Source organism: Phocoena sinus, chromosome 20 (assembly GCF_008692025.1).
Source record: "Phocoena sinus isolate mPhoSin1 chromosome 20, mPhoSin1.pri, whole genome shotgun sequence".
NCBI classification, from domain to species: Eukaryota; Metazoa; Chordata; class Mammalia; order Artiodactyla; family Phocoenidae; genus Phocoena; species Phocoena sinus.
The window spans coordinates 34,873,892-34,887,907 of NC_045782.1; the positions used below are offsets into that span (position 1 = coordinate 34,873,892).

Sequence of the window (14,016 nt, forward strand, 5' to 3'; positions counted from 1 at the left end):
GCGCTGGCCGGCAGACCACCCTCAGAGCCTTTCCTGCCTCTTTTTCTGGCCAGAGTCCCAAGAGGCTGATTCCCTGCTGAATTTCAGTTCAGCAAGTAGTTACTGAGCATATATGTTAGGCCAGGCACCACGCTGCTCTACACATCCACATAGGTACACTGGGTTATGTTCCCAGGGCCCAGCCAAGGTCACTGGAAACAGCAAGGACCAGGACTCTTCCTGTCTCAGAATCTGGGTAGAGGCTTAGTTGAGTGGGGGGCAGAGAAAGGGGTTCCACTTTGGAGGGTTTGGGCTCCATCTCACCCCTGCCTTCTTGTTATAAAGCTGTCCTCGCCCTCACTCAGTTATCCCACATGTTGCTCTGGGACTTCAGAATCCCAGGCAAAGCTTCTGTGGTCTAACCCACATCCAGTTTTGCATAATCCGAGCATCATCTGCAGAGTTGGCTGACGCCACCATGGCCAGTAAGTAGCCCTGCTTCTCCCTTAGCTGCTCCCCCTGGGTAAATCTGTTCCAGTGTGTGAGTCCCTTTGACAAACATGACTGGCCTGCTGAGCTCAAGCTTTATCCTGCTTCCAGAGGACTGTCTGGAACAACTGCTTACGGTGCTGTCACACAGCCTGGCTTGACCCCCATTGTGCCATGAAGGGTCACTCTTTGAAGGGTAACCTTCCTTAGCTGTGACTCTTCTGTGCTCCAAGGAGACCTTGGCCCAGATGTCTGTGGTGAGACCCAGGAGGGAAGGGCCTGTCCACCCAGGGGCACTGGAAATAAGGGGTGGGCATGGTCCCTGTCTTGATGCTCCTAGGTCACCTTGGAGGGGCCAAAGCCCATACCTGTGCATGTGCCTGCCTGAAGAATACTCAAGGCCAGCATGTAAACAGCTTCAAACACAGGATAACCTACTGTATTAGGTTCCTGAGGCTGATGTAACAAATTACCTCAAACTTAGTGGCTTAAAACAATGGAAAGTTATTCTCTCATAATTCTGGAGGCCAGAAGTCTGAATTCATTCCGCTAGGCCAAGATCAAGGTGTTGGCAGGGCTATACTCTCTCTGGAGGCTCTCTGAGAGACCCATTCCTTGCATCTTCCAGCTTCTGGTGGTTGCCAGCATTCCTTGGCTTGTGGCCACGTCACTCCAGTCTCTGCCTCCATGGTCGCATTGCCTTACCTTCTTCTGTGAGTGTCTAATCTCCCTCTGTCTCTCTCTCATAAGGACACTTTTAACGGCATTAGGGCCCACCAGGATAATCTTTGCATCTCAAGATCCTTCACTTAATCACATCTGCAAAAACTTTACCATGTAAGGTAACATTTACAGGTTCCAGAGACTAGGGCCTGATTTCTTTGGGGGGCCATTTTCAACCTGTCACACCTACAGACCTCGTCTCCTACTACTCTGCCCCTCACCCACTCTGCCCCAGCCACACTGGCCTCCTTATCATTCCCAAACCCACCAGACTGGCTCCTGCTTGGGGGCCTTGGCACTTGCTATTTCCTCCATCTGGGTCACTCTCACCTCTGATATCTGCATGTCTCACTCCTCATCTCCTTTATGTTTTCAGCAGATGTTCCCTTTTCACTGAGGACTTCCCTGACATTTAAAATCATGTTCCCCAGCCCAGCATTCCTATTCCCTTTCTTTGCTGTATTTCTCTCTTAGTACTTATCACTGTTTAAACTGTGCCTCCAGCTAGAATGTAAACTCAAAGGGGATGAGGATTTTTGTCATTTTGTGCCTTGCTATGCCCCTGGCAGCTGAAACAGCACCTGACACACAGTTTGCATTCAGTAACTCTTTGTTGAGTACATGAGTGATGTGTACCCTGAACCCATCTGATCAGAGAAGATGCAGAGTGAGGCAGCAGGCCTCATGAGGTGGACAGCTAGGAAGGGCTCCCTGATGGGAACGCTGGGAAGAGCTGGTACGGCGGGCCGTCTTAGGTGGTTAGACCAGGCTTAGAGGTCAAGGGATAAGGAAAGAAGAAGGAGATGGAGCTACATTTGCCTGTGGGACAGAGAGCCCACGGATGGAGGGTAAGATGGTGATGTCTATGGCCAGGGGTGGGTGTTGAGGCAAAGCGATGGCCTTAGTAGCACAGTTTACAGAGTAGGCAATAGTTGCTGGGAGATGCTGCCGAGCAGATTGAGGTGAGATGGACTGAGAGAGGAGATGATCCCAGCTGCCATGAGTTTTCACATGCATTCCAGCCTCCAGCGATAGCCTACACTTCTCCTTCCACCCCCTCACGTATCTCAGAAGAAAGAGGCAGTTGAAGAGTTTGCAAGAGATATTAGTAGAACCAGTGGCAACCTGAATGTGGCTGCTTTTACCTCCTTCTCACCACCCACCTGTGAGTTCAGTATCTTCCCGGAGGAAGAGAAACAGGCATCAACACCTTAGCCTTTGTCACCCTTCCTCTGTAGTCTCTGCCACCTTTCCAGGGACAACAAGCTTGTGTGGAACTCAGCTTTGATGAGCAGACCTACTTATCTATAGGTTTGGCTTGGAGCCCTGGGAGGGGAGGAGTGTTCGTGCATCTGCTCCATTCAGGGGGCTGTGGGCTTCTCCTCTCTTTTCAGTATCTGCAGCAGCCTTTTCTGAGGCTCTGTCTGCCAACACCCTGATAGGCATTTGGAAGTAGACCAGCTGCTTGGTTTCTACTGTCAGAGCCAGCTCCACCTTGAGGCTTTGGGGTATAGGCCTGAGGATATGCTCTCTGCCCTTTTTCTAAAGAAGGAATAGTGGGGCCGCATCTCTGGAGGGTCTCCCTTACGGTGCTGGCCTCAGGGAAGGGAGTCTAGCAGTTGTCTCACCCTGACTGTGTCGCACGGCCGGGTAAAGGCCCTGATTGGTGGGCAGCTGGGAGAAGGAAGAGGCAGGAAGGCTCGGCACCCCTGTGGACCCTCTCCTCTGCAGCTGTTGTGCAGGGCAGCCTACTCCCACAGCCCCGCTCAGACTGCCATCACCGAGCTCTTCTTAACAGCTGTTGGGTGGTGAGTTGTTGGGCTTTTTCCCTCTTATCCTCCCCCTTTTCTGTTTGTAACAACCTCTCGGGGGAGGTCAGCGGATCTGTTGGAGGAGACAGTTCCCAGGCCCTCATGGTTTTGGCAGCTTGTGCAAAGAAGTTAGAGAGGAACTGGTTCCACCAGAGCCTTCCCCCTTGGGCCCCTCCCTTGGAATGGAAGTAGGGATGCTGGTGTGGGGGGGGGAGGGACTGTGTCCTCCTCTGCCTCGTGCTTAGAGCCAACCACTTCCTCCCTCTGTTAGGGGCTCAGGAAGTGGGTCTACAACTCCCCCTGCCTCCATCATGGGTCCTCTGTCTTCTGTGCAGTGGGGGAGGGAGGATGGCGGACTGAGAGTCAAGTTCTCACAGGGGCAGAGCAGGGCCCAGGAGAAGGAGCTGTGATAAAGCCAAGAGGAGTCAGGAGTCAGGGCTGAGTTCAGAATTCTGGCTCCCTCCTTTGCGAAAATCTCCCCTCCCTATGTATTCAGGAGGACTTTGGGGACCCTAACCCTCTGTGGACCGGGAAAAATCACAGAACAAGCTTGAGGTACTGCACTTCACAGAAGTCTTCTGCTTTGGTTCAGGATAGAGCATGGGGCATCTCTGTTGAGCTTTTTCCTGTCTTACCAATTAATGATTCCTTAATGGAGTCCCATCTGGTAACTTGTCTTCATTAGGCTCCCAGGAATCTGGGCCCGTGCTGGGCACATAGATGGGGAGGGAATCGAGGATGCCAGTGTTGCCCTGAGCCTCCAAAATGTGCTCTTTTGGAACTGGTTGGGAGAGGGAGGGACAATTCTGGTCCTCACTGCTGGGGAGAAGCACTTGGAGTAGTTGGGGCTATAATCCAAGTGTAAAAGTCATAAGAGAGTAAAGAGCAGGTTGGCCTTATTGGCTCATCAGGGAAGGTTTCCTGGAGGATGTGGACTGGGAAAGAGGCAGTGCAGGTGGAGAAGCCTGAAAGAATAAAAGGGGCTGGCAGGGTCCAGGAGGTTGATGAGCAGATGAGAGAAGACTTCAAAGAGCCAGCACCTCTGTCTGGGAAATGGTGTGTCTGTCTCCCCAGAGCCAGCCTGAGAAGCTGCTCTGTCTCGCTGGGTTTCTCTCCCTGCAGACCCCCCTGTCCTGGCAAGAGCTTGAAGGTGAGCGGGCCAGCTCGTGTACACACAAGCGCTCAGCGTCCTGGGGCAGCACAGACCACCGAAAAGAGGTAACTGCCCCCTTTGACTCCCTGGCCCGGGAAGCTGCCTCTCTTCTACCCCCAGCACCATGGACACATCCGCTCCAAAGTGGACCCACATTTCCAGTCTCACCTGCCTCGACGTAGCCTTTTCCTAATGAGATGGCGCCTTCATAGCTGCCTCCCAGCCTCCTGGTGGCCTGGCTTCATGAGCCCAGACCCTCCTGCAGGCAGGGGCTTGGCCCTCCAGCAGCCTAGCTCAGGGTGGGGGTGGCCATTGTTCTCACTTCACTTTGAGGTTGGATCCAGATAAGCGTTTCAGAGACTGGAGAAAGAGTGAGTTTCTGGGAGTTGGAAGCCCCCAACCTCATTTATTACTTAACTACTCATCCAGCCTTATTTTTAAAAGAAGAGATAAATAATGATGTGTCCTCAAACACTTCTTCCTGGCCCTCCCTCCCTCTCATGAGGGCCACAGGGGTTGAGGGTGAGAAGAGAAAGCCATAGACTGGATTCCAGGGCTCCCAACCCAGCTCCGCCTGGCATGCTGTGGGGAGCCCCCAGGAGGGCCAACTCACCCGGCGTCACCCTTTACGGGGCAGTAGCTTCTGCCCTCTTGGTTGTAAGAACAGAGAGAGAATATGAAGTATTTAAGGCTAGTGGGAAATACAAAGTATTTACAATTTGTAATTATCAGAGTATTTACACTAAGGACCAGTAGGTCCAGAATTACAAATGCGACAGGGACAATATTTAAAATTGTTGATGATACTCCATAATTGTTACAGGATGTGAAGTTGGGACAGAAGCTGATATTCCTTCTGGAGAGGCTGCTCCTTGCTCAGTGCAGTCTACTTTAAAATGGGGGGAAATCCTTCCATCCTTCTTGGTCCCAGGGCCTTTGAGATAGCTGTGAATGTATTTTGAGGAGTGAATTCAAAAACATCATTTTCCATTTCTATTAATAGAGTAGTATTCCATGCCTTTGGAATCTGCGAAAGACAAAAATGGTTTCAGTGTTGTATATTTTTAATTTTTCGGAACGCGAGCCATCTGTGGAATACATGGTAATTCAAAAAATCCAATGATCTGGTTACTATGGTGTCCAGCTTGCCTGATGAGCCTATCATCACAGTTTTGAACACCACCGAGGTATTTTGAGATGGAAGATTAACTTCCATCTTCCTTTTACGTATTTTCATGGGCTTCTGGCAATAGCCACGCCTGGGAGGGAGGACCCAGTGCACTTCTGCTTTGCTTCACCTGCCTGTCCTCTCCCCCTCTCCCTGCCGCCAGATTACCAAGTTGAAGCAACAGCTGCAGAGGACAAAGCTTAGCCGCAGTGGGAAAGAGAAGGAGCGGGGCTCCCCCCTCCAAGGGGACCATGCTGTGCGGGGAGCACTGAGGGTACGTCTCTTCCCCAGCCTTCACCCCTCTGTCATCCTCTGTGGTGGGCCCCGTGGGGTGGGCGGGTCCCGTGAGCCCTCCTGCACTGCAGGGCCTGTGGCCACGTGGGTGCCGGGTGAAGTTTTGGTGCAACTTTGGAAAGGGTTTCTTGCTGTGCTGCATGTCTCTGTCCTCCATCCCCACCCCCCGCACAATTGAGGCCGTGATGCAGACTCTAAAAGCACACTCTGGACCCCTCAAAGCTCTGCCTTCTGGAGAAAACCCCACTGAATGGACCTATTGCAATTGGTAACTGTCCCTGAATTCTCCTCTACTCACTTGGTTCTGCTGTGTAGGCATGACTGTTACCCCCTGGTCAGAACTGATAACTGCACGGGGCTTGGTGGGGTTCAGTGATGGCTTCATTTACCTCCTCCTCAGGCGTCCCCTCCCAGCTTCCCCTCAGGGTCCGCTGTCCTGCGACTGAGCCCCTGCCTGCACCGGAGCCTGGAAGGGCTCAACCAAGAGCTGGAGGAGGTGTTTGTGAAAGAGCAGGGTGAGGAGGAGCTGCTGCGGGTGAGTGGGGGCCGCACCCGGATGCACAGATAGGCAGCGTCTTGCTGAGTCTGGACACAGGGAGTTGGGACTCGTGCTGTCTGGGGGCTCACAGGCTGTGCACGTGTCAACAGAGAAACATGCCCAAACCACCCCATGGGAGGAACACAAATTGAGTTTATTAGACTCAGATGGACTTGACCACAAGAACAGCAGAGCCGGGTGGGTGAAGTTGGGGAAGACGTTGGGGCATTGAATGGAAAGAGAAGGAGCCAGGGGTCAGCAGGGAGGAAGGCACCTGGCTGGGAGGAAGGGACTAGGCATCACTCTCAGCCAAAGCACCAGCTCAGTGTTCCTGGCATACTCGTCACTGTCACTGTCAGCGTCACCCAGCTGTGCCTCAGTTCAAGGGGCCCCAGTACTAGAGTCATGCTTCCCTTCCCTCCATCTCTACCTGGTGACATGCATTCATCCTTCATGCCCAGTTGCCTTTGTGCAGCCTTCTCCCCCGCTCCACTCCCAGGCAGAATTATTTGCTCCCTTTTCTGCAGTCTCAGGCACTTTTTTTTTTTTTTTTTTTTTTTTTGCTGTACGCGGGCCGCTCACTCTTGTGGCCTCTCTCGTTGCGGAGCACAGGCTCCAGACACGCAGGCTCAGCGGCCATGGCTCACGGGCCCAGCCACTCCACGGCATATGGGATCTTCCCAGACTGGGGCACGAACCCGTGTCGCCTGCATCGGCAGGCGGACTCTCAACCACTGCGCCACCAGGGAAGCCCTCAGGCACATTTTTATACTGACACAGGACAAATGCGGAATGCCAGTTGGGCAATATTAATATAATTCTAATGGACACACTCCTCAGTTTATGATTTACTTGCTGGTTGATTTTTCATGTGCATATATGTAGGATTTTACACGTGCACACAGACTGGTGATCTGTGGACACAAGTACCATTGAATGTTAAAAAAAATGAGGGGGGTGTATTTAATACATGGAAGTAATCTGCACATTTGTCCTGCAACGGCCTATAGCTGTTACAGTGTCCTGGTGGTTTGCCCCCTCTTGTGCCTCCATGTGTTATTCACCTTTGTGTTCCCAGAGCCTGACACACAGGAGGCCCCTGCCCTCGTGAGGCTTACAGCCTTATGGGGGCAACACCTTGATGAAACCATAAAATAAATATGTAGTCATAAAGTTCTGTCTGTGAGGGGAAAGAATGAAGCACTCTGGGAGAAGCAGGAGGAGGTGTCTCTTAGATTGGGGGCTGTTGGGAAAGTCAGTGACATGAGGAAATGGTGTCCTGCTGTCACTGTGTGTTGTGAGTCGAGGACAAGGACAATGGCAAGGGGATGACCCTAAGGGTTACCGCAGCCCTGCCAGCCTGCAGAGACAGGCCTGACCCCCACTCTTCCTCGGCAGATCCTTGAAATCCCTGATGGGCACCGTGCCCCAGCTCCCCCCCAGAGCGGCAGCTGTGATCATCCCCTCCTCCTCCTGGAGCCTGGAAACCTTGCCAGCTCTCCCTCCATGCCCCTGTCATCCCCCCAGCCTTCTGGCCAGACTAGCCGTGAGGAACACCAGGGTGCAGCCGAGGAGCTGACGTCCATCCCCAGTGACAAAGGTGAGCTGGGGAGGCCCAGGCTGCGGGGCCCACATGGGGTATGGGGTCATCTCATGCCCTTTTCCAACTCTCATCAATTTCTGGCCACGCAGTTTTTACTTACTAACCAACTAGAATATCTTTGGGAGTCATCTATATTCCATACGTTATAGTGGTCCCTGATATAGATTCTAATTTATAATTTATATGAAGTTTCTGCACTTACAATTTTATTTAATCCTCACTGTAATCCAAAGAAGCAATCCCTCCCACCCCCGTCTTTTGGCTGAGGTTCAGATGCCGTTGTGGAGAGCCCATGAGCCCGTTCAGGTGTCCACTGGACCCGTTACCAGCAATACATCTCAAGGCGGGTGTGAACGCTGTAAATAAAAGAATGTGGTCTTTTGCCCAGGGTCACACAGTTTGACCCAAATCGAAACCCAAGCTTTCTGACTCCAAATCTCCACTTTCTATTCTGCCGTGGCTGCGTCACTGAGAGGACAAGATAAGAGTCCCTCCTCCCCGTCATAATGATCCTGACATTCTAAAGCACTGTTGCCTGCATCACCTAACTTGATCCTCACAGCGACCCCATGAGGTAGGCTGGCCAAAGGCATGACCTAACAATACCGAGGTAAACAGAGCATAGGAAATAAAGAATAAATGTGAGACAAATACAGATAAAGTCAATATTTGTAACCTCGGCAAAGTACATTTGCTGTGTGGAAAGTGAGAGGAATCTTATCCCACAAGTTGGGTTGAGTAAAGATTGCTTGTCTGAGTCAGTACAAGAGCTCTTCCTGGAAGAAGGGATAGATATTCAAGACCATGGAAGGGAAGAAGCTGTGGTATGTTGGCAGGCAGGGCGGTGCAGTCTTGGAAGAAGGCAGAGATAGAGATGTTAGGATTCTTTCAAGTCTGAGACTTGGAGTTCCAGTCGCAGTCTACCTCCGGGGAATATGGAATTGGTATTAGACCCAACTTTTCCCTCAGTTCAACTGTGATTTTTTATCCTGTATAACAAGGTCTGTATTTTTTTTTCCCCCTTACAATTCTGGTTTTCTTTTCTTTTTTTTTAAATTTTATTTTATTTATCATCATTATTTTATTGGGCCTCTTTTTATGGTATTTAATTTTTTTAATTGGAGTATAATTGCTTTACAATGTTGTGTTAGTTTCTGCTGTACAGCAAAGTGAATCAGCCACACATATACAAGGTTTGTATTCTTGTAAGGCTGCCTCAAAGATGTTTTAAGGTAGAGTGTAGACAAACAACCTGGATTAACATAACCACTGCCACCCACTGTACCATATCTCCCAGTCCCGCCCCTTTACACCAAGGTCTGAGTCTGGGAAAGCGGAGCCCTTCCTTTAGCACCATGGGACTCAGCCTTACTGTGTTTGCAGCTTCCCCTCCAGGCCACCCAGCCTTCCTTGAAGAGGGCAGCCCATCTCCAGTCCTTGCCTTTGCCTCCTCCCCTCGGCCCAATCACAGCTACGTCTTCAAACGGGAACCCCCTGAAGGCTGTGAGAGAGTGCGGGTGTTTGAAGAGGCCACGTGAGTACCTCAGCCGGTCGTGAGTTCCTCAGCCAGTCGGTGGGGGTCAGGATGTGCGAGGGAGGGACAGGGATGCAGGCTGAGCCCTGTGGCATCCCACCTGATAGGCCTCTCTTTAGTCTGACTCCCTATTGTCCTGGAGACATTGTCAGCTGTAGATGATCAGTATTGCAGTCTTTCCATGACCAAACTTGTTGACATTACCTCCTCTGAGCACCTAAGTCTTTGCTTATCATGATCTCCATAGAAACCTGCTCTCTGCCCACATGCCAGCCACAAGCGCAGCAGGAGCTGGAAAGGAAAGAGATCTGAAACCTAAATCCTTTGCTTCTTCTATTTTTTTCCATCCCCGGGGAAGGTGTGAGAATTTGCTAGACCATAATCAGAGAGAGAACATACTAGTAATTCTCTTCAGGCAGAGCTTAGAAGCGCCTCATGCCCACTGGTGTGGCAGGGGGAGCCTAAAAAGCTTTCTGATTGCTTCTGAGTCAAATCTTCACCCTGCAGCTGCAGTGGTTCAAGTGTCATGAACTCACAGACAGAAATTTCCAGTCCTTGCAAGTAAGGACTATGGAATATTCCCAAACCAGACTGGACAATTCAGAAGTCATTCTTAAGTTGATTTCTTCAGTACAGTTCCCTCCCGTTAGCAGAGAGAATCAAGAGCCAGAACTTTCCAAATGTCCCACGGTCCCCCTTAGCAGGAGCTAAGAAGAGAGGTCACCATATTCCCACTGCCACTGTAATATTCATCGGGGCCGATTCACATTGGAAGCTGTGGATTCGATGGCAGTGGGGAAGTTTAGTTATGGTGTGTGAGTGGAGATTTAGCTAGGGCAGGGTGTGGGGCCTTGATGGCTCCATCTGTATCTCAGATAAGGGAGAGGACAACCCATGGTAGTAGCAGGAGGTACTTATATAACCCAGAGTGGGAATTATGGAGAAAACCAGGGGCACTGAGGGTTTGCTCCCATCATCACTGTTGCCTGGCATCTCCCCAAGAACCCTCGATCCTCTGGGGTCGTGTGTGGGGAAGAGGCCAGGTCTCGTAGCTTAAGCAGACTCTGGGCTCTTGTACCCTTCCCCAGTCCACAGTGTAGTTGAGTAATTACAACCTGGAATTGCTTGTGGCAGTTAGGCTGTTGCTCGTCTTTATTCTTTTGTAGGCTCATAAGGACAGAAGAGGTTTAAAGTCATCTCATCCAGCTTCCTGCCCCTATGTTAACCCTTTGAGAGAGGTGGCGATCCATCAGTTACTTTCTTAGATGTCCGGGGATAGAAATTCTCAGCTCATTGGTGTCTCTTTATTGTATGAACTTTCCTACTGGGAAGTTCTTATGTTTAGTGGTTCCTCTGCCACATTTTCCTCTTCCTGGCTGCCCATCGTGTAAGGTTCCCAGGGAGGGAATCAAGCCATTCAGGGTCACGCTGGTTGCCCTCACGTCCTTCGAGTGTTACTTGGTCTCCCCTGGGTCACCCTCCTCGTGCATGTATGCACACGCTGAGAGCATTCCCTCTCCTGCCCACCCCCCATCTCTTCCTAAAGTGGGATTCTTTTAAGCCCTTCTCAGTCAGGGGGCACCTTGCTGCTGCGGAGTCCTCTGGGACCCCAGGCTTCCAAACACACCCTGCACACAGGCCTTCGCGTCCCTCTACCTCTCCTCCCATCGCTCACGCTGGGCCAACATCCGTCCTCCTCTGCGTGCCTCGCTCTTCTTCCTGGGTTTGGAATGATTAGAATCCTACAATTAAAATAGTAGTCAGTTTGTCAAGCTGTACACTAAGTGCATTCTTCTGTATGTATACATTACACTTCAAGGAAAAATTAGGCGATGGGAAGCATTGGTGCAGAGCTTGACTGTCTTCCCACACTTTTGTCTCCTTGCCCAGAATCCTCATAACCAGCAGCTTCTCAGGGCTCTTCACCCTTGAAGCGTGGCCGGACATTCTTCTTCCTTTTTTATCATAAGGATTCCTTACTCTAGAACTGTCTGGCCTGACCTCTTTTAATCCTTTCATTTCCCCTACATGATCAGAAGGGTAGGAATTACTTTCCACGTTAGAGGTGGGGCAGGTTAGGCCAGGAGCACATGGTGAATTAGAACCCAGATCTCCTGAGAAGGTCTAGCTGCTGTCCTTTCCTCCCAGCAAGGGTTTTGAAAATCACACCTTTCAAATCTGCTCAAGAATTAGATTCTTGAGGTGAGTAGATTTCAATGGGTGATACTTTTCCCCGCAGGGGACATCTGGCAATGGTTGTCACAATTTGGAGTGGGGTGCTGCTGGCGTGTGGTGGGTAGGGGCCAGGGATGCTGTTAAACATCCTGTGATGCACACGATAGCCCCACAGCCAAGCATCACCCAGGCCCAAATGCCAGTAGTGCTGAGGACGAGAAACCCTGCTCTAGGCTATAAGAAGTCCAAGTCACTCTGCTTGGATCTCTGCTTTCAGGCAAGTGGTCTGCCCCTAAAACACTGTTCAGTGATGAAATCGCTCAACTTAAAAGATCTCTCGGTCTCCTCTTCTAGAATCACACTGTCAGGAAGTTCTCCTTTCCGTCTAGCTTTAATCCCTCCTGTTTTTAGCTAAAGTAGATTTCCTGTTGTTTAGCCATATTGCTAAAACATGGAGAGCTGAGGGGCCTACTGAGCGCTGGTTGTTGCTCAGCAGCCTGTCGTGTTTTTGGTCAAGTCACCAACATGTTTGAACAGAGCCCTAGCTCCCTCGCTCCCCTGACGCTGGGACACCTCTCGCCCCTTCTCACCGGCTGTTCGTGTGCATGCACACATGTATGTCTGTGTTTCTCTCTCCATCCTCCAGGTCCCCAGGTCCTGACCTGGCCTTCCTGACTTCCTGTCCTGACAAGAACAAAGTCCATTTCAACCCAACCGGCTCGGCTTTCTGCCCCGTCAGCTTGATGAAGCCCCTCTTCCCCAGCATGGGCTTCATCTTCCGTAACTGCCCCTCAAGCCCGGGGTCCCCCCTTCCCCCGGCCAGCCCCAGGCCACCGCCTCGGAAGGATCCAGAGGCCCCCAAGGCCTCCTCGCTGCCATTCGAGCCTTGGCAGCGCCCCCCACCGTCAGAAGAGCCCGTGCTTTTCCAGAGCTCCCTGGTGGTCTGAGGGCCCCACCCCCACTTCACCATGGAGACCAGTGCCTTGGTGGCAGGCCCCTCCCGAGCTCCCCTGAGACGGGGGATGAAGGAGCCCTTCCCTCCTGGCCTTTGAGCACTTTCATTCATTGTGTCAAAGCCCTGGGTCCTCTTCCCGATGGACCCCTGCCCCTTCGAATGTGAGGGGACCTGCCTCCTCCACTAGCAGCTGGGCAGCTCACGAGTCACACCCGTGTTCTTGTCACCTCTCTCACTTGGTGGAAAACACACCCAGAAGGTCTTGGGTCCCCCACCCCTGGGTGTGAGTCCGAAGGACTGTGTATGGGGCCCTTGTCTTTATCATGGAGCAAGCTGGCCATGATTAAAGGAGAGCGGACACCACAGATTTCCTTACCTCTCCCCAGACGCAGACGAGGAGACCCGAATAGATTCCCGATCCTCTCAGTCCCATCCCCCTACCTCCCTCTCATTGGAGGAGCTGACCAAAGCAGCCCGAAAGGGCCATAACACTTGACCAATCCAGCTGCTGGCAGAGGGGGAAGCAAGCGTTTTCCTAAGTGGCATTTTCATCTCGCTTTCACCCTAAGATTGTCTTAAGCAGCAGCCCAGCCTGCCCAGCCCCAGGTGGGTAGTAGGGGAGAGGGAGAGCTGGCATTCCTCCGGGTGGCAAGTGGTGACTCTCCACCCTCCACCTGCCCCAGGACTGGGTTGGATTAGAAAAATGCCTATTTTTCTTGTATCGATGTAGAAACTCTATTTTCTCCCAAAGACACTATTTTTGCAGCTGTTTGAAGTTTGTATATTTTCCATACTGCAGAGCTTACACAAAATCGAAGAAGAATGTTAATGTTCAAGTTTTATTATCCTGTGTTTAGAAGTTGTTTTTTTGTTTGTTTTTTGCAGATCTTGGTGTTAATAGACCAAATAAATAAGTATTCCCAGCAGCTTGAGGTTCTGTTAAATATTTTTGGGGGGAGGGAGCGGGATGGAGATTGAGGGTATCATATTAATCACTTCATCCTTGTCTTTAAGAGGAGCCTTTACTTAATACATAATGTTGGGGGGATGGATCCAGAGTCTGTGTCCTCAGGACAGCAGGCTTGCATTCTCTACTTGGACATAGAAACAGTAGGGCCAGGGAGAGTCTGTCCAGAATGAAGAGTGTGGTGGAGGTGGGGTGAAGGAGTCAGTGGGGAAGTCATCCTTTCTTGGGTGAGTCTGGAAAAACACCCTAAGGGAGAGTGGATTTTAGCAGGGACATAAGGGTGACCAAGGGGAGACAGTTTGACATTGTGGGTGCTCCTTGCATCAGCAAGGAAAACAAGATGAGGGAATGGCATTCAGATCGAATCTCTGGGCACAGTTTTAGGGAACCTTTAGCTCCTTGTGAGTATTCTTTGCACATCAGTGAGTACCCACAACACAGAGGGCGGAAGAAACTGTTCCTCAGCTTTATACTTGCCCCCCCCCCCAGTAAGCGCTCTTAGGCTTTCGGGGAAAATGAGAATAACCATCCGAACATTCGGATAGTGCTTTGCAATTTACAAAGCATTTTCACAAAAGACACACTATCCCCACTGTGTGGGTTAAAAGTCGACTACCCCAAAGGCAG

General features: G+C 51.1%; 1 protein-coding gene across 3 annotated transcripts in view; it reads left to right on the forward strand.

Annotated features, from left to right (window-relative positions):
* Positions 1-13,348, forward strand: part of FAM117A (family with sequence similarity 117 member A) — a 42,423-nt gene extending 29,075 nt beyond the window's left edge. For 2 of the 3 annotated variants that reach the window (XM_032616575.1, XM_032616577.1), the window contains exons 3-8: positions 4,125-4,220; positions 5,487-5,597; positions 6,018-6,152; positions 7,554-7,755; positions 9,142-9,292; positions 12,114-13,348. In XM_032616575.1, coding sequence (XP_032472466.1) covers positions 4,125-4,220; positions 5,487-5,597; positions 6,018-6,152; positions 7,554-7,755; positions 9,142-9,292; positions 12,114-12,414 — 996 coding nt within the window. In that variant the 3' untranslated portion in view covers positions 12,415-13,348. The remainder of the gene's footprint in view (positions 1-4,124; positions 4,221-5,486; positions 5,598-6,017; positions 6,153-7,553; positions 7,756-9,141; positions 9,293-12,113) is intronic. The other variant, XM_032616576.1, reaches the window with a different exon arrangement.
* The last annotated feature ends 668 nt before the right edge of the window (positions 13,349-14,016 follow it).